The 25,743-nt window shown below is 36.3% G+C and overlaps 1 protein-coding gene and 1 pseudogene across 2 annotated transcripts in view; one reads left to right on the forward strand and one right to left on the reverse strand.

Moving 5' to 3' along the window:
• Positions 1–6,386: 6,386 nt before the first annotated feature.
• LOC120082744 (probable serine/threonine protein kinase IREH1) overlaps positions 6,387–25,743 on the reverse strand; it is a 64,536-nt gene continuing 45,179 nt past the window's right edge. Inside the window, exons 13-18 of one of the 2 annotated variants that reach the window (XM_039038028.1) lie at positions 11,633–11,747; positions 11,467–11,523; positions 11,203–11,373; positions 11,024–11,101; positions 6,753–6,927; positions 6,387–6,670 (exon numbers count right to left, since the gene is read on the reverse strand). In XM_039038028.1, the coding sequence (XP_038893956.1) occupies positions 6,847–6,927; positions 11,024–11,101; positions 11,203–11,373; positions 11,467–11,523; positions 11,633–11,747 (502 nt within the window). In that variant the 3' untranslated portion in view covers positions 6,387–6,670; positions 6,753–6,846. The remainder of the gene's footprint in view (positions 6,671–6,752; positions 6,928–11,023; positions 11,102–11,202; positions 11,374–11,466; positions 11,524–11,632; positions 11,748–25,743) is intronic. The other variant, XM_039038029.1, reaches the window with a different exon arrangement.
• LOC120082745 lies at positions 15,590–23,818 on the forward strand (annotated as a pseudogene).

Here is a 25,743-nt window from a genome sequence, read left to right on the forward strand (position 1 = left end):
TAGGTAGAATGCCTTGCCTAGATAGAGCTTTTAGGCCTTTAAAATTTATGTATGACAACCTATTGTGCCATAAGTCAACCTCAATCAAATCAGTAGTAGTTATTGCATTAGCTTCATTTAGCATTTCAACTCCCTTAACAATGAATAGATCATTGAACTTTTCTCCAACCAAGACTACCTTAGAATCCTTTAGGACTTCTACAGCCATCTTTTCTCTTGTATTCACAACCTAGAGAGTCAATCATCCCAAGGATAATAAGATTTCTTTTGAGATCGGGAACATACCTCACATTTCTTGGGAGTTTCACAGTTCCATCCTTTAGTCTTAATGAAACTGATCCAATCCCAATGATTCGGCAAGCCTTATTATTTCCCATGTAGAATGACTTTCCACTGATTTCTCTATAAGTGGTGCACAAAGGCTTGAAAGGAGTCATATGGTAGGTGCATCCGAAATCAAACACCCAATCATGTTTCCCTAAAGGGCTGGCTTGGTTAGCTTGGTCTTGAGTAGAAGCTAAATGTAGGAGCTCTCAACAATAAATTCTTCAGGTTGTTTGCCCTTAACATCTTTCTCCTTTTCTTGATTTTTCTTCTTCAAAATGAAGCAATCTTGAATCAAATGTCTTTCTTCTTGCAATATTTGCATCTCAATTTCTGTTTAGCCTTTTCTTCTTCATTAGACTATTGTTTTGCACTTTTCCACTAATTGGATTGAGGCTTGCCTTTCACAAACAAGCCTTCTCCACTAGGTCGATCCCTTTTAGAGGATTGTAATTCTATTTTTTTAGTTTTTAGGGCTAAAATTATTGAGTTAGTAGTGACAGATTCTCTGTCATACTTTAGTGCATTCTTTACCTCTCTATAGGCTTCGAGTAGGGAATTAAGACACACAAAAGCTTCATTTCATCACCAGGTTTCTCTCCAAGACACTTGAATTCTGATACATGCTTTTTGAACTAATCTAAATTGTCTATCGTGGACTTAGAAGAATGTGTCTTGTAGGTGAAGAACTTCTCCCTTAGATACATTTTATTAGGTAGATCTTTTGCTGCATATAACTCATTTAGCTTGATCCATATCTTGTATGTTGTCTCTTCTTCAATGATCTGCCTCAAGACACTATACTAAGATTCAAAATAAATGTTTCATGTGTTGTTAATTCCATATCTTCTCTTTCTTGTGCAGTGACTACATCTAGAAGCTTGGATGGATCAATGGGGACTCTATGAGCCTTTTGTTGACCATGTAAGGCTCTGATTTTTGCCTTCCAAATGGCAAAATCACCCTTTCCATCAAACTTATAAATCTCAACTCTTGCCATTGCCATTTCAAGTATGAATATGATTCTTGAACCTCCAAGATTTTCTTTCCTGAAGTCAAGATAGGTTCTGATACCACTTTTGTTAGGCTAACTTCACGAAATTCCTTACATGCCCAAAGATAATGCTGAAAAAAATGAGGAATTGAAGCCCACGATTGTTGAGAGGTCCAACAATTTGCTAGTAGGTGAAATAAAAGATAGAGAATTGGCCATGTCTTCTCTTTATGAACACACACATGGTTTGGAAACTTCATACAAAGAAAAATACCAATTGATTCGGTTTTTGGACAGAAGGTGAATTTTGATTCTCTCTCTAACTTTCCCTATCTCATAGTCGATTCTCTCTAGGGTGAGTTTCTACTAATGGAATGTTTGATTTGCATGCAGAGTAAGAAGATGAAGAGGAAAGAGAAGAACACCAACATATAACGTGGTTCAACCCAAAAAGGAAGCCTACATCTAAGGAAAGATCAGATCTTGAAGAAATTTCTCAGATGAGTTACAACTCGAGTTTTCTATATGTATTGATTCATCTAATTCTTCTCTTTTATAGTTTTAAGAGAGATCAATTACATGAATGAATTTTTTTTAAAAAAAAAACTAAAATTTTAAAAAGACTAGCCATTGGATTTAATTTCTACAACTTGGTCTATCATTTGTTCTTCCATTATTTATCATTGTCATTCTACCAACAATACCATCACATCAAGCGAAGAAATAATATCCTAGCAAGAAGTTACTATCATTGATAGCATCTAAAATGTGATATTTTTCACTTCTTAATTCTAGGTCGTTACTATGTTTAATATCTTTATTTGATGATTTTGTAGGTATTGAACATCTTGGAGGTAGTATCAGTCATTGCGAGCCATTCAGAGTAAATTGGGAGCAATTAGGAACTAATTTGAGCAACCAAGCTTCAAAGGGACGTGAACGGATGAAAATATCCCTAGATGGAGCATTGCAATGCTCAAAGAGCATTATGCAATGTTATAAGGCAGTAGCTACCTATTTTGGGAAAAACAAGGCAGTGTTGTAACGCTACAAATTGAAGACAGAAGTGCGCTGCAAAGCAAAGTAGCGTTGCAACGCTATAACTTTCCATCTGTGCAACATTGCAACGCCACAATGCTGCTCTATAAATACCATCTTTTCATTTTAGGGCAAAAAATATGCCCACCTTCGGCCTCTAACCGAATTTCCCCTCTCTTTTCTCTTCCACTTTGTATTTTGGGCATTTTTTTAGTAATTTGTCGAGTAATACCGGATTGTAGCTTCTCATTCTCCATGGGAAGGTAATATTTTGGTTTCTTAGCTTAGGGATTCAGAAGAACTCGATGTAATTTCTTGAGATTTCGATTTATTGATATATACAAACTTGTCTATGGGTTTTAATACGAATTTAGATTCATGAATTGCATGATTTTAATTGTTGATTGACGCCCAATAATTTTTTTGTGTGATTCTAATGCTTTGTAATTAACTTGTAATATTTGACACATATTTATAAGTTAATCCCATTGGAAGTAATAGGTTCGTTAGGCAAAAAGGACTGCTCCTATCAACCTAGAGAAAAAACATATTGATTGTTTAATTAGACGTTGGAAGTTAAACACTCATCTTAGCATAATCCCTAAAACTTAATGCGATTTGTTAATGTATGGAGCGAATTCGTTTTTTGTGCATTTTGATTAATTAGATAATTAGGATTATTGGTTGGGATTCCAATCAATTGGGCTAAGCATAAACAATAAGTTTAAGTCATAAATTGGTTCAATGATCTAAATTAAATTGGGTGAACCCATTCCTCTAAGCTAAGATATCTCGATTAATTGTGCTTCTATCTTTATTTTCTTGTACTTTATTTTATACAATTTCAATTATCCATCCACACCAAACCCCCTATTTATCTCTTTAACTGAAAACGAGCTTTGATGAACTAATCTTCCGCGCTTCCTTGAGGTTCGACCCCGGATTTTTCGCTTATACTACCAGTTAGTATAAATAGTTTGTTCGATGATTTATAATATTATTTGCATAGACACGGGTTTACAGGCGACGGTAAACTCGACCTTACCAATCACACTAAAGTTACTATCACTATGTATTATAGAAAATGATAGAACATTATCACTGTCTATCAGTGGTAGATAGTAATAGATTTCTATCACTATCTATCACCAATAGATAGAGATAGACTATGATTACTGCGTTGATAGATTTCTCTTTATAAATCTTTATATATCAACAAGAAACATTATTTACGAGCAATGATAATTATCTATTACCAACAAAACTATAAACTTATCTATGAGCAACAAAACTTTAGATTAAACACAAAACTAGAAGTTTAGTGATAGACAATTTTAGTGTATGTATCAATAATTATCTATAACTAAAATATCTATCATCAAAACATATGTATAATGATAGAGAGTGATAGAATACTATCATGGTCTATCACTAATAGACAATGGTAGTGGTCTATTACTAGTGATAGTGATAGAACACTATCATCGTCTATCATAAGTTTAAAAATTATTATATGTTTATAGACACTAGTATTAGTCTATACATTGATAGTGTTCTATCACTTGTTCATCTATTGCCTATCATTATCATTCTACCAACAATACTATCACATCAAAAAGAAATAATATCCCAGCAAGAAGTTACTATCACTTTCTATTAAAGACAATGATAGAACATTATCACTATCTATCAATGTATCACTGTCTATCAAACTACTATCATTGTTTTGATAGATTATTCTTTATAAATCTTTATATATCAGCAAGAAAACATTATTTACGAGCAATGATAATTATCTTTCACCAATAAAACTATAAAGTTATCTATGAGCAACCAATTTTTAAACTAAGTACAAAACTAGAAGTTTAGGGTTAGACAATGATAATGTATGTATCATCAACTATCTATAAACAAAACATCTATAATCAAAACATATGTATAATGATAGAGAGTGATAGAATACTATCTAATAGACGATGGTAGTGGTCCATCACTGTCTATCAATGATAGACAATGATAGAACACTATCATTGTCTATCATAAGTTTAGGATGAAAGATTATACCTTTGCTTTTACTTTCACCTTTTGCTTTTCAGATTTTATTTTCTTTTCTTTGCTTGATGATTCGCCTTTGACCATTTTTCTTGTTTTGTTACTTACCATCTGTTCACAAAATTTAGGTTTAATAACTATAGTCCCTGTTGTAGTCATTAATAGATTGAAAGAGTTGATGAAAAGAAAAGGAATGGATTATAACCGTCGAGTTGATGTGTTTACTAATATAGTCACTACTAGATTGTAATCCTTTAACTGATAGTAGTCTATAGAAGAAATGTGAAGACTTGACGAAGTGGAGAAAAAGAAGAAGCAGTAGCGACAGAAGAAGATGAAGAAAAAGCGGCAGCAACATAAGAAGAAGAAGAAAGTTGAAAGAAGTTGAAGAACGTTGGTGAGGAAGAACGTTGGGGAAGAAGATGAAGAAGCACGCAATTTCAATTCGGGCGATTAATCGGTTGTTGGGCTCCAGTGTTGCAATTAATCGGGTCATGGGCTTGGGTCGCGTGGGCTTTCTTGGTATTTCACTTGGATTGTAGCTGGGTTTAACAAATTTATTAAATTTTGCTATACTTTGTAAATACTTTTGTCTATTTTCTATATTTGAAAATTCTCCCATTTTAGTATTACACTTTTATGAGTAGTTTCAATTTGATTTTTTAAGTTTCAAAATATTATATTTTATCTTTTTTGAACATTTCCTTTGACCTTTCTCAATTATTCTTAGGAGGATTCTTTTTAACCCAAAATTAAAAAAAAAAAAAAACAAAAAAAAAAAACAAAAAAAACAAAAACAAAAACAAAACATAAAAACCAAATAAATAAAATCAAAGAAAGGGTAAAACCATAAGCCTTAAATAACAACACCTGAAATCTAGAAAACTCCCAAACGGGTGATTTAAAGCATGTGATGAAATAAAATCTAGATATGTCCTACATTCATTAGATATGTTCTACATTGGTCAAATGGAAATGTGGATGTGAATATTTGATGATTATGAATCAATTTTTTAATACGAGTTTTGTAAAATTTATCAAATCAGACCATTTTTTTTCTACAATGGGTTATATTGGCACGTGGTACTAAACTTAGGTTCTACATTGGTCAATTCCCTAGTTGGAGTTGTAAATCATTAATATTAACTCAAATTTTGAATAAAAATAGTTTCGTACAAATTTTGATACCAGACCATTTTCGTCATTTCTTAGAGGGCCAATCTTAGCCGTTTTTTGAACATTTTATTATTTCTTCTTTGTGCGAAATACTTGTTCACCAGAGAATAAATAGATAAAAAGGGGAGGGGGTGTTAAACTTAGATCAACTAAAACAATAGCCATATGTTTATTACAGGTAAATAGAACGATAATGATACACTCAGAAGAGAGAACAAAAGCCGGCAGAAGGAAACAGATTCCTGTCAAAACGCTAATCAAGAGATTGGAAAGAAAATTGTAACCTACGCTCTTTGTTGTGTAAAAACTAGTGTTTTTACTTGGTCAACCGAAGGTAGGGTGATATTGAATACAAGCATACAGTCAGATGGATATTTAGATTTAGGATTTATAAAATCCTTAATCATTTAAAAATCATTTTAATATTAAATTTTATAATTTAACAAAATTTTTATACTTTCGAATTTGATTTTGAATACTTAAAAGAACATTTTAAAGTGATTTAGAATATGATAAATGTTAAAATCACTTTCAAATATCTCTTAATCGATTGATAATTTCTTTGTTTCCAATAAAAGCAGCTTGAACACGTCCTTTTATGGATGGAATTATGGCATCTTGAACATGACCTTTCAAATGTGAAAAAATGTAATGTCGAGTAGATATTCCAATATTTAGAGTGGTTCAACTTCTGCACCCTAATTGTTAATTGTTTCGAAGCACAATTCCAGTCAACAAAAATAAATGCCTTCGGATTTTGTTGCAACTTGCCTTCATCATATACTAATACAGTCAGGGTGGATGCCAAAGGAAATGCTGTACATAATGATGCTTCTCTTTGCTATATAATATATATCATAAATACATAAATATACGGAATGTCTGAGAAAGAAAGGTGAAACAGTTATGGGACCATTTAAACAATGGAAAATTGAAGTTCTGAACCCACTGTGAGGTGAGTTGTAAGAGAAAGAAGTGAAACGTAGAAGGAAAAATGAAAACTGAAGGCCACATGGTTCTGAAGATGGCGCCTATAATTTGAAAGAGAGCATCTCCAACAAGATTTAGCCTCTAAAATTTTTGTCTCTGCAGTTACAAAATGATCAAATCACTCCACCAATCACAAATAAAGTTGTAAAGGCATGTAGAGGAGCAAAGAAAGACTTACATGAACATGTACAGAACATTACAAATACAAAACAAGGACGAACACCGAACCAATCGCCTGAAAGCATTCGGCAGTTATGTAAGGATTAACACATTTATGCATCATGATTGGGAGGATCATCCTTCAAACCCTTGGAAAGCAGGTCGTAGTTGATGGATGCGAGCTGGGAGAGATTCTGATTACAAGGAAACATAAACAACAAAGATAGATTGTAAGAGGCCACTCAAGTTATCTTATATTTTCTCCAGCGTGGGTGACCAAGAGGAATATGACATTACCAACTTCATACACAGTAAGTCACAAATTTTCTAAGCAAAGAAGACGGGCATGGCAGAGAGACAGAACAAGAGTACGTTCAGAAATATACATAATTTCTTTTAATTGCTTTTGAATTAATTAAGACATTGCAATCATCTTCATCTTCAATCTAAAAGTTTGTTTTAGTTTATTTGAAAGACAGATTGAAGCGAAAATATGCACACTTCAGGAAGCTGTAAAGCTAATTACTTTCTTGGTCCAGAATTTTTTCCTGATGTATAAAAAGATTTAACCACTCTAGTTCAAGCATACACTATATGTCATAGCCTGGGAGTGTCCAAACATGTTGCCTAAAATCAAGTGTGCGCATTAGAAGGATGAAATATCTAGTTTGTAGTAAAGATCAACATAAACATAAACAGCTCTTGCAGAATGACTTCCCCCAACTTCCCTGTTACGGATGAAGGTATAAAGATGAATAAATAACACTACCTTTCAGGTTCAAAGAGGAGAATAAAAATTAGAAAATAAAAAGAAAATAAAAAATGGGCCATTTAATGTATATATATTGTTGGACTTTCCATATTTGTATATAAAAATTAATTTGTCAAATAATTCTTTATTGTCTTTATTCTTTCCATAGAGGTCTTTCTCCTATAGAAGACCTAAATTACACATATTTAATAAGAAAATAAGATTATTCCCTATAAATTTAAGTTGGTATCAGAGAAATTTTTTAAATAAAAAAAAAACCCCTCAAACTAACACCTCTACAGCCGCCGCCGGTCGATTGTATCTCGATCATCTGTCGCCAGTCATTTACATCTCACCAAACAGTTTGCCTCGCACCAGAATCTCGTGTTTGTCTGATGTTTTTCGGCTGTAAATCACTGTTGTTTGGTCCTTGCCGGCCATTCGTGAGTGGGCATCGCCGGTTAACGTCATTATCCCTTTTACTAGGAAAATATGTGAACCAATGATTGTTTTGCGAAAATGCAACTTTCACAATTTAAAGATAAACAATCAATTTCCTTCAATAAATTTGGAAATGAATATTTTAGATAAGAAAAACTGGGATGTCCTAGTCTATGATACGAAAGTATAATTTGTTCTTTAGCAGAAAGAGAACTAATACTACTGAGACTATGAGTAATTTAGTAAGCGGGCCATTCGTCTGTAGATCATTGTTGTTTGGTCCTTGCCGGCCATTCGTGAGTGGCCATTCGTGTCTGATGCTTGATGGTCTGTAGTTCTATGATGCCAAGCATTGAAGCTTCTCTTTCAGGGGGAGAAATACTACAAAATGATCATATTGATCAAGTTCCTGAGTTTAAGTTTTATACTAGAAGAACATTCAACCAAAGGAACCTAGACAAGATAGTTGATCCATCACATAGCCAATCTGAGACTCCGACAACTAAAACTGGTAATCGTTCAACTGAAACTAGTAATCCTTCATCCATTTCTACTCCAACTATTGTCTGATATCGATGTTCCCATTGCCCTTAGAAAAGGTATTCGAAGTTGTACTAAATATCCTATGCAAATTTTGTGTCATATAAAAAATTATCGAATGGTCATAGAGCTTTCTAAAGCCGAGTATAGGAAAAGATAATTTTTCTCTTATTGAGTGATTGAGAAAAACTAGAGTATCAATCGTTGGGTTGAAATTAAGCTATCAATCTATACTTATATGGAAAGAAAAACAATTACAATATACAAGGAAATTATTTGAATTAATTCTCTAATTTACAGCTGCATAAGTTAGCTTGATTTCCTATACCCCTCAAACTGAATGATATTTGATAGTCATTCCAAGCTTGGAAACTAGTCCACCAAGGCTTGTTCGATGCAAAGCCTTAGTTAATATATCTGCAACTTGTTGGGAAGGATCATATCTCAAAAAATGGCAATCTATCTCAACATGCTTCATTCTATCATGATGTATTGGATTCCTTGCAATGGCGATTGCAGATTGATTATCACACAGTACTTCTCTAGTACCCTCAATCTCAACTTTGAGCTTAGTGAGAAGACGTTTTAGCCAAATTCCTTCACAAATTCCCTGGGCTAATGATCAAAATTCAACTTCAGCACTACTTCGAGCTATAACTTGTGGTTTCTTACTGCATCAAGTTACTAAGTTTCCCCATACATAAGAGCAATATCCTGATGTCGACTTACAATCAATACGGGATCCAACCCAATCTGCATCACAGTGTAAATTTCTAAGGATCTAGTCATGGCCTTTCTGAACATGAGGCCCTTTCCAGGATCGTTTTTCAGATATCTTAATATCCTATACATAGCTTCCATATGTTCCTTAGAAGGTTTGTTCAGAAATTGACTTACCACGGTAACAACAAAGCTAATATCTAGCCAAGTGCAAGTCAAGTATATTAACTTCCCCACCAACTGTTGATACTTGCCTCGATCAACTGGTTCATCTTCGGAATTAACTCCAAGCTTTTGCATCTATAGGTCTATCAGTCGGTCTACAACCACTCATCCTAGTCTCCTTTAAGAGATCTAAAGTGTATTTTCATTGAGTGACAAAAATACCTTTGCTGGATCTTGCTACTTCCATCCCTAGGAAGTACTTTAGATGTCACAAGTCCTTGATCTCAAATTTATTTGACAGGAGTTGCTTCAGTCGAGTTATTTCATTGGAAACATTTCCAATAAGAATTATATCATTGATGACGGGTAGAAATGCATGTCATTATAGGCCTTTTATTTAGAATTATGAGGGCTGTTAAATAGAAGATGCGGCGATTATATTAAGAATTCATGAGAAAATGAGCTTGCGTCGATCGGCATTAAGAATCTCAGCTAACCCACTTTTATGCGTTTTTATGCATTCAATTGTCTATCTTTGTAGTTAACGCAGGAAGCGGTCGCATACATGGAAACTAGGCTATCGCAAAGACGACCACATGCGGGGAATCTCTCCATCGCAGAGGCGAACACGTACGTTCGACGCATGGATGTTGCGGCCATCACCCACATGCGTCCATCGTATAGAAATTGCGGCCATCAAACAAATGCGATCATTGTAGGGAGATTGCAGCTACAGAATAATAACCATAATAGAGGGCCTCATGTGCTTTTTTCTATTGCTGCAAATCTAGAATCTCATCAATATATATGTGTGTGTATATATGTCTGCCATGTCTTGCCAAACAAGATACTTGCAACGCCCTAGGCCCAAGATTCGGAATTCAGATTCAACACCTTATTTGGTCCGACATTCCCCGCATCCCCTGCAACTTGACACATTTATCCTCTAATGGTTTAAAGACTGATGACTATCCCCACAAACCAACACAAGTCCTTTCAACATGTTTTTTTCTCACTCACACGCATCTTAGGAAAATTCCTAAGAGATCACCCAACATAGGATTGCTCCAAGCTAAGCACGCTTCACTTTAAAGTTCCTATGATAGCCACCAAAAAGGAAGGTGCACCTAGTTGGTATAAGTAGTAACTTTCAGTTCTTTTTAAGTTTTTCTCAACTATACTTCGATGTCCTCAAAATCCCTCTCATTCGGATGTAATCTCAATTCATTCATGTACCCCTCCTAAACTCGAGTTATTACAATACTTCTCTATAATCATAACAATAAGTAAAAGCCTGGACGCAAACAACTTTCTTGAGAAGGTTCTTTTTTTATTAAAAAAGAAAAAGACACCTTTTTAAGAAGGTTGAGGGTTTGATTTCTCAAAAGAAGGATGCAGCAAGAATTATAAAGGAATGATTCCCTCATTTAGTCATTTCCATCCTTTACAGGAGTTCAAAATTCCTTTTTAAAAAGGAAAATTTGAAATCTTAATCATTTCTAGTCTTAAACAAGAACGTCAAATAACAAGATATTAAAGGTATGAACATGAGAAGAATGTAAAGAATGTTCCACAACTACTGGGTAAACAGTATGTAAGGTATTTGAACAGATAAACATGAAAAACTAGGAATTCGTCATAACCTGCATGCCTAGTAATTTTTTAGCGGATACCTTGAAAGAGAAATTACTGAATGAGTAATTGACAGAAGAACCAGGCTCAAAATCTGTAAGGCCCCCACATTCATCTCCCTGTTCGTGAGATGCCAAGGAACCAGAATAAAGAAAATACAATTAGGATTAGTTTAAGGAGATTTAAATAAACTCTGATAAAAATCATGCAACTAAATTACCACTTCATCTTGACGATTGCTCAAACTACTATCACCACTTAAGCTGTCGGCATCACTTGAATCCTCAAGTTCACTGTGTGGATAGACATGATCATCTGAATGATTCCATGAGTAGCGGCTTGTAAAATAACTAGTATCAAGAGCACTTTCAGATGTTGGAACAAATGCAGCCTGTAAAAATTTGAAGATCATTATAACAATTTATAGATAGATAAAATTAATGTACACCTTACAGCATAAGTATTAACTGGTTCACTACAATACCTTTTGTCGGGCAAGCGTGTCCCAGTTAATATCTTTGAAGAACATATGCTGCTTCACCTGAGTAATATAAATTGGCTCTATGATGTAAGCATCCATGAAAGATCTGAGGGCACCAAGAGAACCAGCATCATAACAAGTTCATAAGCCACATTGAAAAGTTATTTACCTCTGACGCGCCTATAGCTCCAAGTCGCTGGTGAGGATCTTCTGTCAATAATCTGATAGTGCATGAATAAATATTATATATAACCAACAACATACAATTAATAAACATCCAAAACCTGGTAGCAAAGCCATGCAAATCGTCAATATTATGAAATAATACTAATATCTCAATGTATCTATCCTTTAGAGTGTGCAAATACTTCATACCAACCAAACGTCCCACCAAGGGCTCTTTATGATATTGAACAAGGGGTTATGTTAACCACCAAACAACTAAAATTCTTAAGCTAAAAGTTTATAGTATATTAAAGGCTAAATTATACAAAATACTACTAAATTTATACTGTGTCAAAAATACCCTTAAATATTCAAAAGTTCCAAAAATACCCTTACACTTTGAAAGAAAAAAGTTCAAAGGCACCCTTACTATTAGTTTTAGATATAAACCATTAGTGTATCGTTTCAAAAATACACCTAAACTGTCAAAAATTTCATAAATACCCTTAAACTTCAACATTACTCAGACTGTTAGTATATGAACACAGACCTTAATACTCCTTTAAAAAATATCCTTGAACTTTCAAAAGTTGCATTAATACTCTTAACCTTACGAAAAAAAATTTAAAAAAAATGAAAATGCTCCTACCGTTAGTATAGTGATCAATTTTTTTTTAAATGAGAACAAACGACTTTTATTGAGAAAAAGTGAGAGAGTAATGGGCATACAAAAACCAAGCCCACAAAAAGGGGACTCCATTTTCAAGAAGGGACTCCAACTATGCAAAATCATGCCTACAAAATAATTAAAAGAGGTCTTTGAGTAAACATGAAAATGAACAAGGGACCAGAGCTCCCTGAAATACCTCTCCACTTCCCTACACTCTGTCGGTTCCACTCGCCTCACTAAACCCATAAAATTGCACACTCCAGCATGCCAAAGAAACCGGTCTTTCTCCCCAAAAGGTGGATTGAGGAATTCCTCGATCATAGCACTGACATCTCTATGACCAGCACTCGGCATGCCAAACGTCTGGAGAAAGGAATCTCAAACACCACTTGCAAAGTCACAATACCAAAGAATATAGTCTAGGTCGTCTTCCGCCTTCTGACAAAGAATATAACAAAAAGGCCCAACTAGCGAGGACAACTTCCTGACAAGTCTGTCGATCGTGTTAGCACGGCCATGAATAACTTGCCAAATAAAGAACCTCACTTTTCCAAGAACCTTAATCCTCCAAAACACCCAAAAGACCAAGTCGCCTAAGGAGGAAGGATCAACCAAGTATAAAAAGAAAAACTTCCACGAGAACCCTTTCAAAGGATTGGGGCTCCAAAATATGACATCAGTTCCTCCCAATCTAAACAGGTGGCCCTCGAGTAAAGAAAGAAGAGCAGCCACATTCGTCGTTTCCCAATCGGAAAGAGAACGATAAAACCCAAAAGAAAAAGAACAAGAGCTCCCCGACCACACTAAAAAATCAACAACAAAATGGTTTTGAGAGACAAGTGATACAAACAAGGAAATAAAACACAGAGAGGTCTCTCCCCCACCCAATGATCTTCCCAAAAGTAAGTATCTCTCCCCTACCCCACCACACAACAGACCAAGTGAACACAAGAAGGGAGCTCTTTCGATATATTTTTCCACAAATTCTGATATGTACTTCTAATCCCTTTAGACAGTCAATTGAAAGAATGGAGGTCATGTTTACTTACACTTACGCTACACTATAGAGAGTTAGGCTCAGAGGTGAAACGCCACAACCATTTGCCTAAAAGGGTTTTGTTACGCAAACTAAGGTTCCCAATTTCCAAGCCTCCACCCCCACCCCCACCCCCAAGGAAACTTGTCTCAAGGATCTCCCAACTTATCAAGTGCAAGTATTTGCATTTCCCTTCGTCAATCTTTTCCTAGAGAAAGCCATACATCAACCTTTCCAAATACTTACACACATCACACAGGGGCATAAAAAGGGAAAAGTAATACACAAAAATGTCGATCAAAATTGACTTGATCAAGGTAAGCCTGCATGCATTAGAGAAAAACTTCCTTCCAAGAGGCTAACCTACTCCGCACTTTATCTACCACAGGATCCTACAAAGCGACAGACTTAGGATTACTTCCCAGATGAAGACCAAGATAAAAGAAGGGGAGACTGCTTATGTCACACCCAACCCACTTGACCTACCTTTTGAGCTTTTACCTTCATCGCAATTGATTCCCACAACACTACATTTCCCCATAATAATCTTCAAGCCCCATATATCTTCAAAAAAGGCAAAGACATGATTCAACATTAAAAACGAGTTTTCCTTACCCGAGCAAAAGAAAAGCATGTCATCAACAAATTGAAGACGGGAATGGGGGACCTTATCCACTCCCAACTCGAAAGGCTCAATGACATTGCCTTCGATGCATTTACTCATAATCCAACTCAAAACGTTCACAACAAGGAGGAAAAGAGAGGGAGAGAGGGTCTCCTTGCCTAAGACCTCTTGTCACCACTACTTTGCCGGAAGGACTTCCGTTAGTAAGGAAAGTGTAACTCACATTCCTCAGACAACCCGACATCCACATTCACCACTTATAGCCAAAACCATTCCTCTCTGTGATCTTGTCCAAAAAATTCCAGTTCACATGGTCATAAATTTTTTCAAAATAAATCTTAAAGGGCACACCTTCCTTCTTCCTGGATCTATAATCCTCAATCGCCAGCTATAAGGGATTGATCCAAGATTTGTCTCCCTGCTACAAAAGCCCCTTTCGAGTTAGAGATAGTCGACAGGAGCACCCTTTTTACCCGATTAGTCAACACTTTTGCAAGAATTTTGTACAGACTCATAATAAGACTAATTGGTCTAAAATCCTTAACTCTATTCACATTCTCCTTCTTTGGGATTAGACAAACGTACATCTCCAAGATGGAGTTATTAAGGATGCCCTTTCATAGAATTCCTGAAAGACTGACCAACTCCTCTTTGATCAAAGGCCATTTTTCTTGATAAAAAGCCAAAGAGAAATTGTCCGGACCTAGGAATTTAGAGTTGTCACTCCCAAAAACAGCGATCTTAATCTCCTCCACAAAAAAAGGTTCAAATAAGTTGTCCCTTTCTCCCAGAAATAGCGTTCCAATCAACCCCTTGGACAAAGGCTTTAGCTAGAACCTCCGACCCATACAAATTAATGAAGCAAGAAATGACTTCCTCCTCGACCTTCTTCTCATCCATAATTCTCCCCTAACTCATTAATCAGAGGCCCAATCCTATTCCTATTCTTCTGAGCATTGGGCACTATGTGGAAAAGAGAGGTATTACACTCTCCATCCTTTGCCCAAGCCACATTAACTTTTTGTCTCCAACTGCAAGTTTCCTTTATAACCACCTCCGCAAAAAGAATTTTGAGGGAGTCCCTTTTAGCCTTCAAGGCCTCGTCCAAAAGCCCTCTAACTCTATCTCATCAAACCTTGTAATCTTAGCCAAAATCTCCTGCTATTGAACTTATATCCAAAAACCTCCCTATTCCACGACCTAAGCTTCCCTTGCAGAGCCCTCAACTTACCCATAAAGCAAAATCCTTCCCATCTTCCTTGTATAGAAGCGTTCCACCGACTAAGAAGTTGGGCTTAAAAGAGGGGTGTTGGAGCCCCCAGTGTTTTCAAAGCACAAGGAAAACTTTAAGGCAACAAGCTCTTTAATCGCCTCAAGGCAAGAAATGGCCAAAAAGTATTGCCCGACTGAAGCAAGGCGCACTTAAAAAAATAATAATAAATAAATATTATTTTTTACAATTATTGATAAAAGAAAATACATAGATTTTTACAATGTTAAAATATTAAATAGATTTTTAAAATGTTAAAATATTAAAATCTTAACAAAATTATTAAGAATTAAAATAAGAATTAACTAAAACAATATGAGAAAGAAATATATATTTGGAAAAAGAAATAGAAATAGAAATGATTATAAATAGGTAAAAATGAGTTCTTTGAGTAATGGGGTAGAAATTTTTCCATTTGGCAGTTTGGTTGGCATGCAGCCAACCCTGATTTCTCTTCAAGGAAATGTAAAAAATAAAAGAACATTTCTTCTTCCCTTCTGATTTTTGACCCCTCTTCTTCCTTTGCTTCATTTTTGAAAAGCAACTGATGGATGGCCCGAAGAGTAAACAAAAAGATGACTTCTTCAACTTTTTTCTACTACTTGTGCTATTTTTTTTTCTTCCTTTCTTTGGTTTTTCTTGACTTGTTTAAATCTTGATTCTTGATATTAAAGAAGAAAGTTTGAAGAAAGTAGAAAACTTGAAGAATCATTAAAAAAAGGGCGAGCGCTTGTGTTGCTTTGAACATATGTTCAAGGCGATAGAAAGGCGCAAAAGGCGAGGGCCCCATTGAAGATGCTCAACCAAGGTACTTGCAAGGTGGTATGGCCTACATTGCCTCACCTCTCGCCTAAGGCGAGAGCCTTGCTGAGTGTTGATGGGAGCCATGTATTCTCAAAATGGAAAGGATTAGGCCTCCACGTGTTGGAATGCCTTGAATCTTTTATTTGGTGCTTCATGTTATAAGATATATTTAAATTAATCTATACGGTTGTCCTTTATTGTAATTTTGTATATCCTAGATTAGGGTTTCTCATTCTCCTAAATATATGTACCTTTTATCTAATGACATGGTAAGAAATTCATTCTCCAAAAGTACAGAGTACATGGTATCAGAGACATTTTTTGTTTAGGGTTTAGAATATTCTTTGACAGCCTTGTGAGTTAGGGTTTTTGAATTTAGGTCATCACTTCAAGTGGCTGTTTGACGACACCACCCACCTCAGGAGGAGCGCCGCCACCGTCCGCCTCAATCAAACGTCGCCATTCACCGGAAACAGTCGCGCGTAAGTCACACGCACCGCCAGTTCAAAGTTGCTCCGTTGCCATGCACCGGTGCGTGGGAGCACGTGAGGCCGCCTTCTTCGCTTCCATCGGTTAGGTTCGTCTCGGGTTAGATTTTCCAGTCCATCTGTACCTTTAGTTCTACTAACATCTACTCGAGTGTGAGGCTGTTTGGAAAATACCATTTTGTTCCTAGGGTTTGTGACTATTTTGCTCTCATTTGGGGTTGTTTCGCTTTTTGATTACCTTGCTTTCGATTCTAATTTGTTTAATTCTGCCTGTGGGATCATGTGTAGGTTCTTCATGGATGAAACGAAGCATATGGTTGTATCCAATCTAATTCCCTTAGCATCAAAGATAATAGAACATAAGTTAAATTAAGCTAATTACTATGATTGGCATCATACTATTCAGTTTTATATTATTTACTTAGTAATGATAAGGATGATCATGTGACTAAGAATCCACCACAAGATGATAAGAAAAAGGTTTGGCTTTGTGATGACGCTCGACTTTATCTTCAGATTAAGAATTCCATTGAGAGTGAGATTGTTGGTTTGGTAGATCCTTGTAATTCTGTTAAGGAACTCTTAGAGTTCTTAGAATTTTTGTACTCGAGAATGAACATGTCCATCGAATGTTTGAAATTTGTATGCAATTCTTTCGAGCAAAACAAAAAGCAAAATCTGTTACAAGCTACTATATGAGGATTAAAAAACCAACTGTTGAACTTGCCTTATTGTTAACTTTTAGCCCAGATGTCAAAGTTCAACAAGCGCAACAAGAAAAGATGGTTGTTATGATATTTCTAAATGAACTTTCACCTGAATTTGGAATCGCTAAAACACATTCTTTCTGTTTCTGAAATTTCGTCGTTAGAGGAGGCCTTCAGTCATGTTCTTCGTATTGAGAGCTCTCAAACTGGTTCGTCTATTTCTCATCTTAGTAATGCTCTTATTAGCAAGAATAATAATTCTCAAATCACTCCAGGGATGACCAACAATTTTTAGAGGCCTAATTATGAAAATCGAAAATCAGATTCTCAGGAGATTGTTTGTCATTACTGTTGTAAGCCAGGACATCTGAAATGTGATTGTCGAAAATTGTTGTACAAGGCTCAACGATCTCAACATGCTCAGACAGCTTCCACCAGTGATATGGCCGAAAAGTTTGTTACCATCTCTACTAACAATTTTGTTAAATTTCAAGTATTTCAGGAATCCTTGCAGGCATCTTCTTCATCGAACCCTACTGCCACCATTGCTGAGATAGGTAATTCGAAATGCCTTACATCATCTACCAAATGGATCACAGATTCAGGTGCCACCACTCACATGATGGGTAATTCTAACTTATTTTCTACACCTTTGTCCCTTGCCCCATCCTCATCTGTCACTTTGACAGATGACAGATGGATCCACCTCCTCTGTTCTTGGATCCGACACCATTCCTCTCACGCCATCTCTTTCTTTGTCCTTTGTATTACATTTGCCTCAAATGTCTTTTAATTTAATTTCTATTAGCCAGCTTCCTCGCGACCTTAATTGTTGTGTCTTGTTTTTTTCCTGGTTATTGTTTGTTTCAATATCGTATGACGAAGAAGATTATTGGTAGAGGACATGAGTCGAGGGGGTCTTTACATTTTTACCACCAGATACAAAAAGTTGTAGCCTGCTTTGGTGTCACATCCCCATTTGCAGTTCACTATCATCTGGGTCATCCTTCTTTGTCCATGCTGAAGAAAATATATCCTGAAATTCGTTCTTTGTCGTCTTTGAATTGTGATTTGAGTCAGTTTGCTAAATCTCATCGTCTTAGTTCTAGTCCTAGAGTTCATAAACGAGCCAACACTCCATTTGAGTTAGTTTATTCTGAATTTCTGATATTTGGGGTCCTTATCCAGTTGTCTCAAACAGGTTTTCTTACTTTGTTACTTTTGTTGACGATTATTCTCGTGTGACTCATATGCATGTTCCATCTAAAAATGGAGTTGCATCATTCATCAATCCTCTTGTGCAGACACTCCATCTCAAAATGGAGTTGCTGAAAGAAAGAACCGACACCTCCTTGAAATAGCCCGCACCTTATCCTTTCAAATGCATGTTCCAAAGCAATTTTGTGTTGATGCGGTGTCCACTGCTTGCTTCTTGATTAATAGAATGTATTCCTCTGTCCTCAATAGAGAGATTCCCCATTGTACTTTTTTCTACGAAATCTTTGTTTTCTATTGCCCCTAAGATCTTGGATGTTTGTTTTGCTCGAGATATTCGTCCACATCTTACCAAATTAGATCCAAAATCTTTGAAATGCATTTTCTTAGGTTATTCGCGTGTTCAAAAAGATTATCGTTGTTATTGTCCTACTCTTAACAAGTATCTTGTCTCTCCCGATGTTACAATTTTTAAAGATATACCTTTTAGTCCCTCACCGTCTAGTCATTGTAAAGAAGAGGAGGAGGATTTGTTTATGAGATTACCTCTTCCGCATCCTCTTCTACTCATCCTTCTTTTGTGTCTCTTCCTTCTCGCCCACTAGTCACTCGAGTTTACTCCAGGTGTCCTCCATAGCCACCTTCAGATACATGCCTACACCAATGGCTTCTTCGACATCTGATCTGGAATTGAGTGATGATCTACCCATTGCCCTTCAAAAAGGTAAACGCACTTGTACTTACCCTATTCTTCGTTTGTTTCGTATAACCAGTTGTCTTCACCCACTTATTCCTTTATTACATCTCTTGATTCCATCTCAATTCCTCACTCGATTCATGAAGCTTTATCTCATTCTGGGTAGCGTAGTGCAATGATTGAGGAGATGACTGCATTGGATGAGAATGGTACTTGGGATTTAGTCTTGCGTCCGACAGGAAAGAAGGCTACTGGATGTAAATGGGTGTTTGCTATAAAAGCCAATCCTTACGAAACAGTGGCTCACTTGAAAGCTTGTCTTGTTGCCAAAGGTTCTACACAAATCTATGCGACTGATTATTCTAATACATTTTCTCCTATTGCTAAATTAACTTCCATTCGACTATTTCTATCTATGGTTGCTGCTCATAATTGGCCTTTTGCATCAACTCGACATTAAGAATGTTTTTCTGTATGGTGATCTTCAGGAGGAAGTTTACATGGAGCAACCACCTAGGTTTGTTGTTCAGGGGGAGAGTGATAAGGTGTGTTGTCTTCGAAAATCTTTGTATGGACTGAAACAAAGTCCTCGTGCATGGTTTGGTAAGTTTAGTCAAGCACTCGAATGTTTTGGTATGAAGAAAAGTATTTCTGATCATTCTGCATTCTATCGACGATCGGACAATGGTATCACTTTGCTTGTTGTGTATGTTGACAATATCGTTATCATTGAAAATGATATATCAGGTATATCTTCTCTCAAGATTTTTCTTCAAGTCAATTTCATATTAAATATTTGGGACAACTGAAAGTATTTCTTGGGTATTGAAGTAATGAGAAGCAAGAAAGGTATTTATCTGTCATAACAGAAATATGTACTTGATTTGTTATCTAAGACTGGAAAATTAAAAATCAAACCGTGTAGTACTCCAATGATACCGAATTTGCAACTTGCTAGAGAAAGAGAATTATTTAAAAACCCTGAGAGATATAGAAGATTAGTTGGAAAGTTGAACTATTTTACAGTGACACGACCAGATATGCTTACACTGTGAGTATTTTGAGTCAGTTTATGTCTTCTCCTATAGTGGATCATTCGATTGTAGTAGAACAAATTCTATCTATCTAAAAGCTACACCTGGACGTGGGACCTTATATAAAGATCATGGTCATACAAGGGTTGAATGTTTTTCAGATGTTGATTGGGCTAATCTCGAGAAGATAGGAGATCAACCTCTGGATATTGTGTTTTTGTAGGAGGAAACCTAGTGTCACGGAAAAGTAAGAAACAGAATTTAGTTTCTCGTTTGAGTGTTGAGTCCGAATATAGAGCTATGGCACAATCAGTGTGTGAAATAGTGTGGATATACCAACTTTTATCTAAGATGGATTTCAGCATTATCGTGCCAGCTAAATTATGGTGTGATAGTCAAGCTACACTTCACATTGCATCTAATTCAGTGTTTCATGAATGAACTAAACATACTGAAGTGGATTGTCACTTTGTTTGTGAGAAAATATAAGAAAGGTTAATATCTACAGGATATGTGAATTAGACTGCAGAACAGATGGGAGATATATTTACCAAAGTTGTAAATGGAGTAAGGATAAGCTATTTATGCAACAAGCTGGGCATAATTGACATATTTGCTCCAGCTTGAAGGGGAGTGTCATAAGATATATTTAAATTAATATGTGCAGTAGTCCTTTATTATAATTTTGTATATCGTAGATTAGGATTCCTCATTCTCCTATATATATGTACCTTTTATCTGATTAAATGATAAGAAATTCATTCTCCAAAAGTACAGAGTACACTTCGAACAACCTAGTACGGGGGTCTCGCTACATTCTCTGGTGCTTCGAAGGACCTACACTGAATTCATATTTAGCATATTTATTTAATGGTTATTTACGATTATAACCCTAAGATTTAGAGAAGTGCACTATATAAACTCTCTAACCCTAAAGGCACCATTATTCTGTAATTTGTAACATTCTCGCTAATAAAATCATTCTCCCTCTGCCTCGTGGATGTGACTAACACACACTTAATGAACCACGTAAATTTGTGTGTCGAATCTCTATTTTTTTTTATGTTGTTTGTATTCTTTAATTGTCGATTTCGTAACACCATATTTGGCAACTCAATGTTAGGATAATAGGCCAATCATCCAATGTGACTCTCGGACCCAACACCTGTCTGACCTCCCCAAAAACCTTGATCCAATCTAAAGAGAGCAAGAATGTCAATCCTGTTCCTCGCTCTACTATTGGCTCAGGTAAACCTACCATTCTGCAGGTCAACCCAATTTCCTCTCTCGATAAAATCATTGAACCTTCGCATGGACCTCTCAACATGCGCACAAGTCATATTGAAGCCTCCCACTAGACATCAATTCGCGCCACACAGACCGAAAAAGTCGCCCAACTCATTCAAACTAAGCCCTCCCTCGTATTCTAGAAGGGTCATACACTCCTGTCACCCAAATAATCTCACCATCTTTCAAACCGAACGAAATCGAGAGTGAAAAGATACCCTTAATCACTTCCAGAGCAGAAAAAGTATGGTTGTTCCACAAAAACAGGATACCCATAAACTTCTCCAAAGAATCAACAGTCCCCACTCCAAACTTCAAGATTTCCAAATAATGATCATTTTATTTGAAGCTTTCTTGATTTTGAAAAATACCAATTTTAAAACAATTAACATCCTTTTTAAAAAATACCGTTGATATAGTGATCAATTTGTTTAAAACTTTTGGGTCAATCGGTGATTTAACACGTTGGTTAAGAAAAATGGACAACAGAAACAAGAAAGTCAAAATCATCTCCACTTAAAATGTCAGTTTGCTTCTAGATGTTAGTGCAATCTTCCTCAAGATTTTAGCAGCCCCTCCCAGAAAAACAATAGACATCCCATTGAGCAACACTAGTACCAATGTCAGTTTAGAAGAAGGGCAAAAATTCCCTGGGAAAATGCATCGTCCGCCATCCATGAATAATATAGCATGAAAGAAATGTTGAATCTTCATGGAGGATTCTAGAGACATTGATAATTGCTTGGACATCTTTCGTTTCTGTTAGCTCAATTACTTCTTCCAATCTTTTTCCCTGTTTAGTTATGATTACTTTCGTCTACAACTTCGATAATTTTTTGTTCTTTCATTGGTAACCTTCTAGTGCTTTTGAGTTGGCACATGTGCATAATACATATAAAGTTGTTGGTTCAAGTACACCTCCTCCCACTTTCTTTTCGTTATAATTCTATAGTTAGGGTTTTCCATTCTTATAAATATTTTGTGATATTTCCTTTTCTATGCTTTGTACACTTGTATATATTCATATCTTTGATGAATGAATAGAGCATTCTGATTCCTTCTCAAACCTAAGAGTTTTACATGATATCAAAGCTCTCTAAACAAACTTAGGGTTTTGTGAACCTTAGGGTTTGAGAATATAGAACCCGTTTGAGATACGTTTAGGGTTGTAGAGAGGTGAGTTTACATTTTTGCTCACAGTCGCCGTCTTTGGTTTATTCGCCATCGTTAGCCGCCGCCAGGGGGAAAAAAAGAGCTAATTTTTCGACACCATCCGGTCCGTCAAGGAGCCCAGTCGTCGATCTACAAAACCCCAAAGTCCGGATCCCATTTGACCAGCGCATGGGGCTCACGCACCGCTTGTTCCACTTTGTCGTCCGTCCACGCGCCGGCACGTGCACCATTGATTTTGGTTCGTTTTTTGTGGGTCTCCTCAATTTTGTTAACTCTTCTTGGTGGTGTGTTTGTTTGGGATATATAGATATACTCACTGCTTGTAAAGACATCTCTTCGGTAAATTAGGGTTTGATTCTCTGTTGTCCGGTGTCTATTTTTTGAGGTAATAGCTAATAAGAAACCAGTAGTCATGTCTGAGATTGTTTCTATGGTGTCAAAAGTAACTGAACACAAGTTGAATGGATCCAACTACTATTCATGGAGATCAAATGTTCGCCACTTTATTAGGAGCATGGAGATGGATGATCACATCACAGAAAAGCCACCGATTGATGCTAATAAAAAGATTTGGTGGCGGGACGATTCAAGAATACTTCTACAAATCAAGAATTCTATTGACTGAAATTGTTGAACTAGTAAATCACTGCGAATCAGTCAATGAACTATTGGAATATTTGGATTTCCTTTATTCAGGGAAAGAAAATATTAATAGAGTGTTTGATGTTTGTAAGACTCTATATCAACCTGATCAAGGAGAAAAATCTCTGACAAGCTATTTTATAGAGGTTAAAATACATGCGCGGAATTCAATACCTTGATGCCAATCAGCACGGATCCAAAAGTTCTAATGGCTCAACGTGAAAAGTTGTTTATCATGAGCTTTTTAGTAGGTCTTACACCTAAATATGAGATGGCCAAAGATCAGTGTTGTCAAGCTCAAATATCTCATCGTTGGAAGAAGCTTACACTCGAGTACTTCATACTGAGAAGACACAAGCAGTCATGTCATCTGATTCTAGTAGTGCTTTAATTGGACGTACAAATGATTATAGAGGGAATAAGGGATTGAATCAAATAGCTCCAAAGGTCATCCCAATAACCAGAGATCAAATCCAGGAGGTTTTGTTTGCTATTATTGTCATAAACCTGACCATATGAAGCGTGAATGCAGAAGGGTCAGAGGATGCCATCACCCTCTGCACATGTCGCCTCTACTCCTGATAATCTTGACAAGTCAATTACAATTTTTGCAGAGGAGTTTGCTAAATTTCAGTAGTATCAAGAGTCATTGAGGGCATCATCTTCTACTCCCATTACGGCCATCGCAGAGATAGGTAACATTTCTAAATGTCTTCTTTCCTCCACGTCAAAATGGGTCATTGACTCTGGCGTTACAGACCATATGACAGATAACCCCAGTTTATTCTCTAACCTTTGTACATCTACCTCTTCACCTAATGTCACTATAGCTGATGGAACCTCCACTCCTGTTTTAGGATCAAAAACCGTCCATCTTACTGAATCAATTTCTTTGTCATCAGTTTTAGATTTACCACATTTCTCGTTTAATTTGATTTCGGTCAGTAAACTCACTCATGATCTTCATTGTTGTGTCTCCTTTTTTCATGGTTATTGCTTATTTCAGGATCTTAAAACGAAACAGACTATTGGTAAAGGCGTGAATTTGGAGGTCTTTACATCTTTGAACTACAAACATCTACGGCCATCACATGCTCAAGCATATCGTCTCCCTTTGAAGAGCATTGTTATTTGGGTCATCCATCTATCTCTATGTTGAAGAGACTTCGTCCACAACTTTGCCCTCTTTAGATTGTGAGTCATGTCAGGTTGCTAAATTTCATCGTTTGAGTTTGTATCCTTGAGTCAATAAACGAGCTAGTGCTCCTTTTGAATTAGTCCATTCTGATATTTGGGGTCCATGTCCTGTTGAGTCCAAAGGAGAGTTTAGGTATTTTGTTACAATTGTCAATGACTATACTCGTGTTACATGGTTATATTTAATGAAAAGTCGTTCTGAGTTATTTTCTCATTTTCGTAACTTCCATGCTAAAATTCAAACTCAGTTTAGTGGTGCTCTTAAAATCCTACGGAGTGATAATGCTAAGGAATATTTCTCTCATACACTCAAGTCTTATTTAGATGCCCATGGCATTCTTCATCAATCTTCTTATGGCGATACTCCATCTCAAAATGGGGTTGTAGAACGAAAGAATCATTATCTCCTTGAGACAGCCAGAGCTTTGATGTTTCATATGCATGTTCCAAAATCCTTTTGGGCTGATGCTATTTCCACAGCTTGTTTCTTAATAAATCGCATGCCCTCTTACATTCTTAAGGGTGAGACACCTTTTCGTACTTTATGCCCCAAGCAACATTTGTTTCCCATTCCACCCAAAATATTTGGTTGTACCTACTTTGTTCAGGATGTTCGGCCTCAGCATACCAAGTTGGATCCAAAGTCCTTAAAATGTATTTTCCTTGGTTATTCCTATGTCCAAAAGGGGTATCGGCGTTATTGTCCTAGTTTAAATAAATATTTCGTCTCTCTTAATATCACGTTTTTTTAACATACCCCTTTTTTTCATCACCGTCTTTCTCTTCGAATAAGAGTCAGGGGGAACACAAGGAACTAGAGGATGATTTCCTTGTCTACACAGTTATTTCTCCTTCCGATCCTCTTCCTGATTCATCTCTACCTATGGCTATCTCTACTCTTCCACCCATCTTTAAGGTCTATACTCGACGACAACCTCCTTCAGTTTCATGCCCTGTACTAGAGTCTTCTTCATCATTGGATCCAAAAACGAGTGATGATCTTCCTATTGCTCTTCGTAAAGGTAAATGTACATGTGCTCATCCTATTTCCTCGTGTTTCATATAACCATTTTTCGTCTTTCACATGTTCATTCATTGCATCCTTAGAGTCTGTATCCATCCCTAAAACTGTTCATGAGGCTTTGTCTCATCCTGGTTGGTGTGCCGCAATGGAGGAGATGACTGCCTTAGATGATAATTGTACTTGGGATTTAGTTTCTCTCCCTGCAGGAAAGGCTATCGGTTGCAAATGGGTGTTTGCAGTTAAAGT

Source organism: Benincasa hispida, chromosome 8, assembly GCF_009727055.1.
Source record: "Benincasa hispida cultivar B227 chromosome 8, ASM972705v1, whole genome shotgun sequence".
NCBI classification, from domain to species: Eukaryota; Viridiplantae; Streptophyta; class Magnoliopsida; order Cucurbitales; family Cucurbitaceae; genus Benincasa; species Benincasa hispida.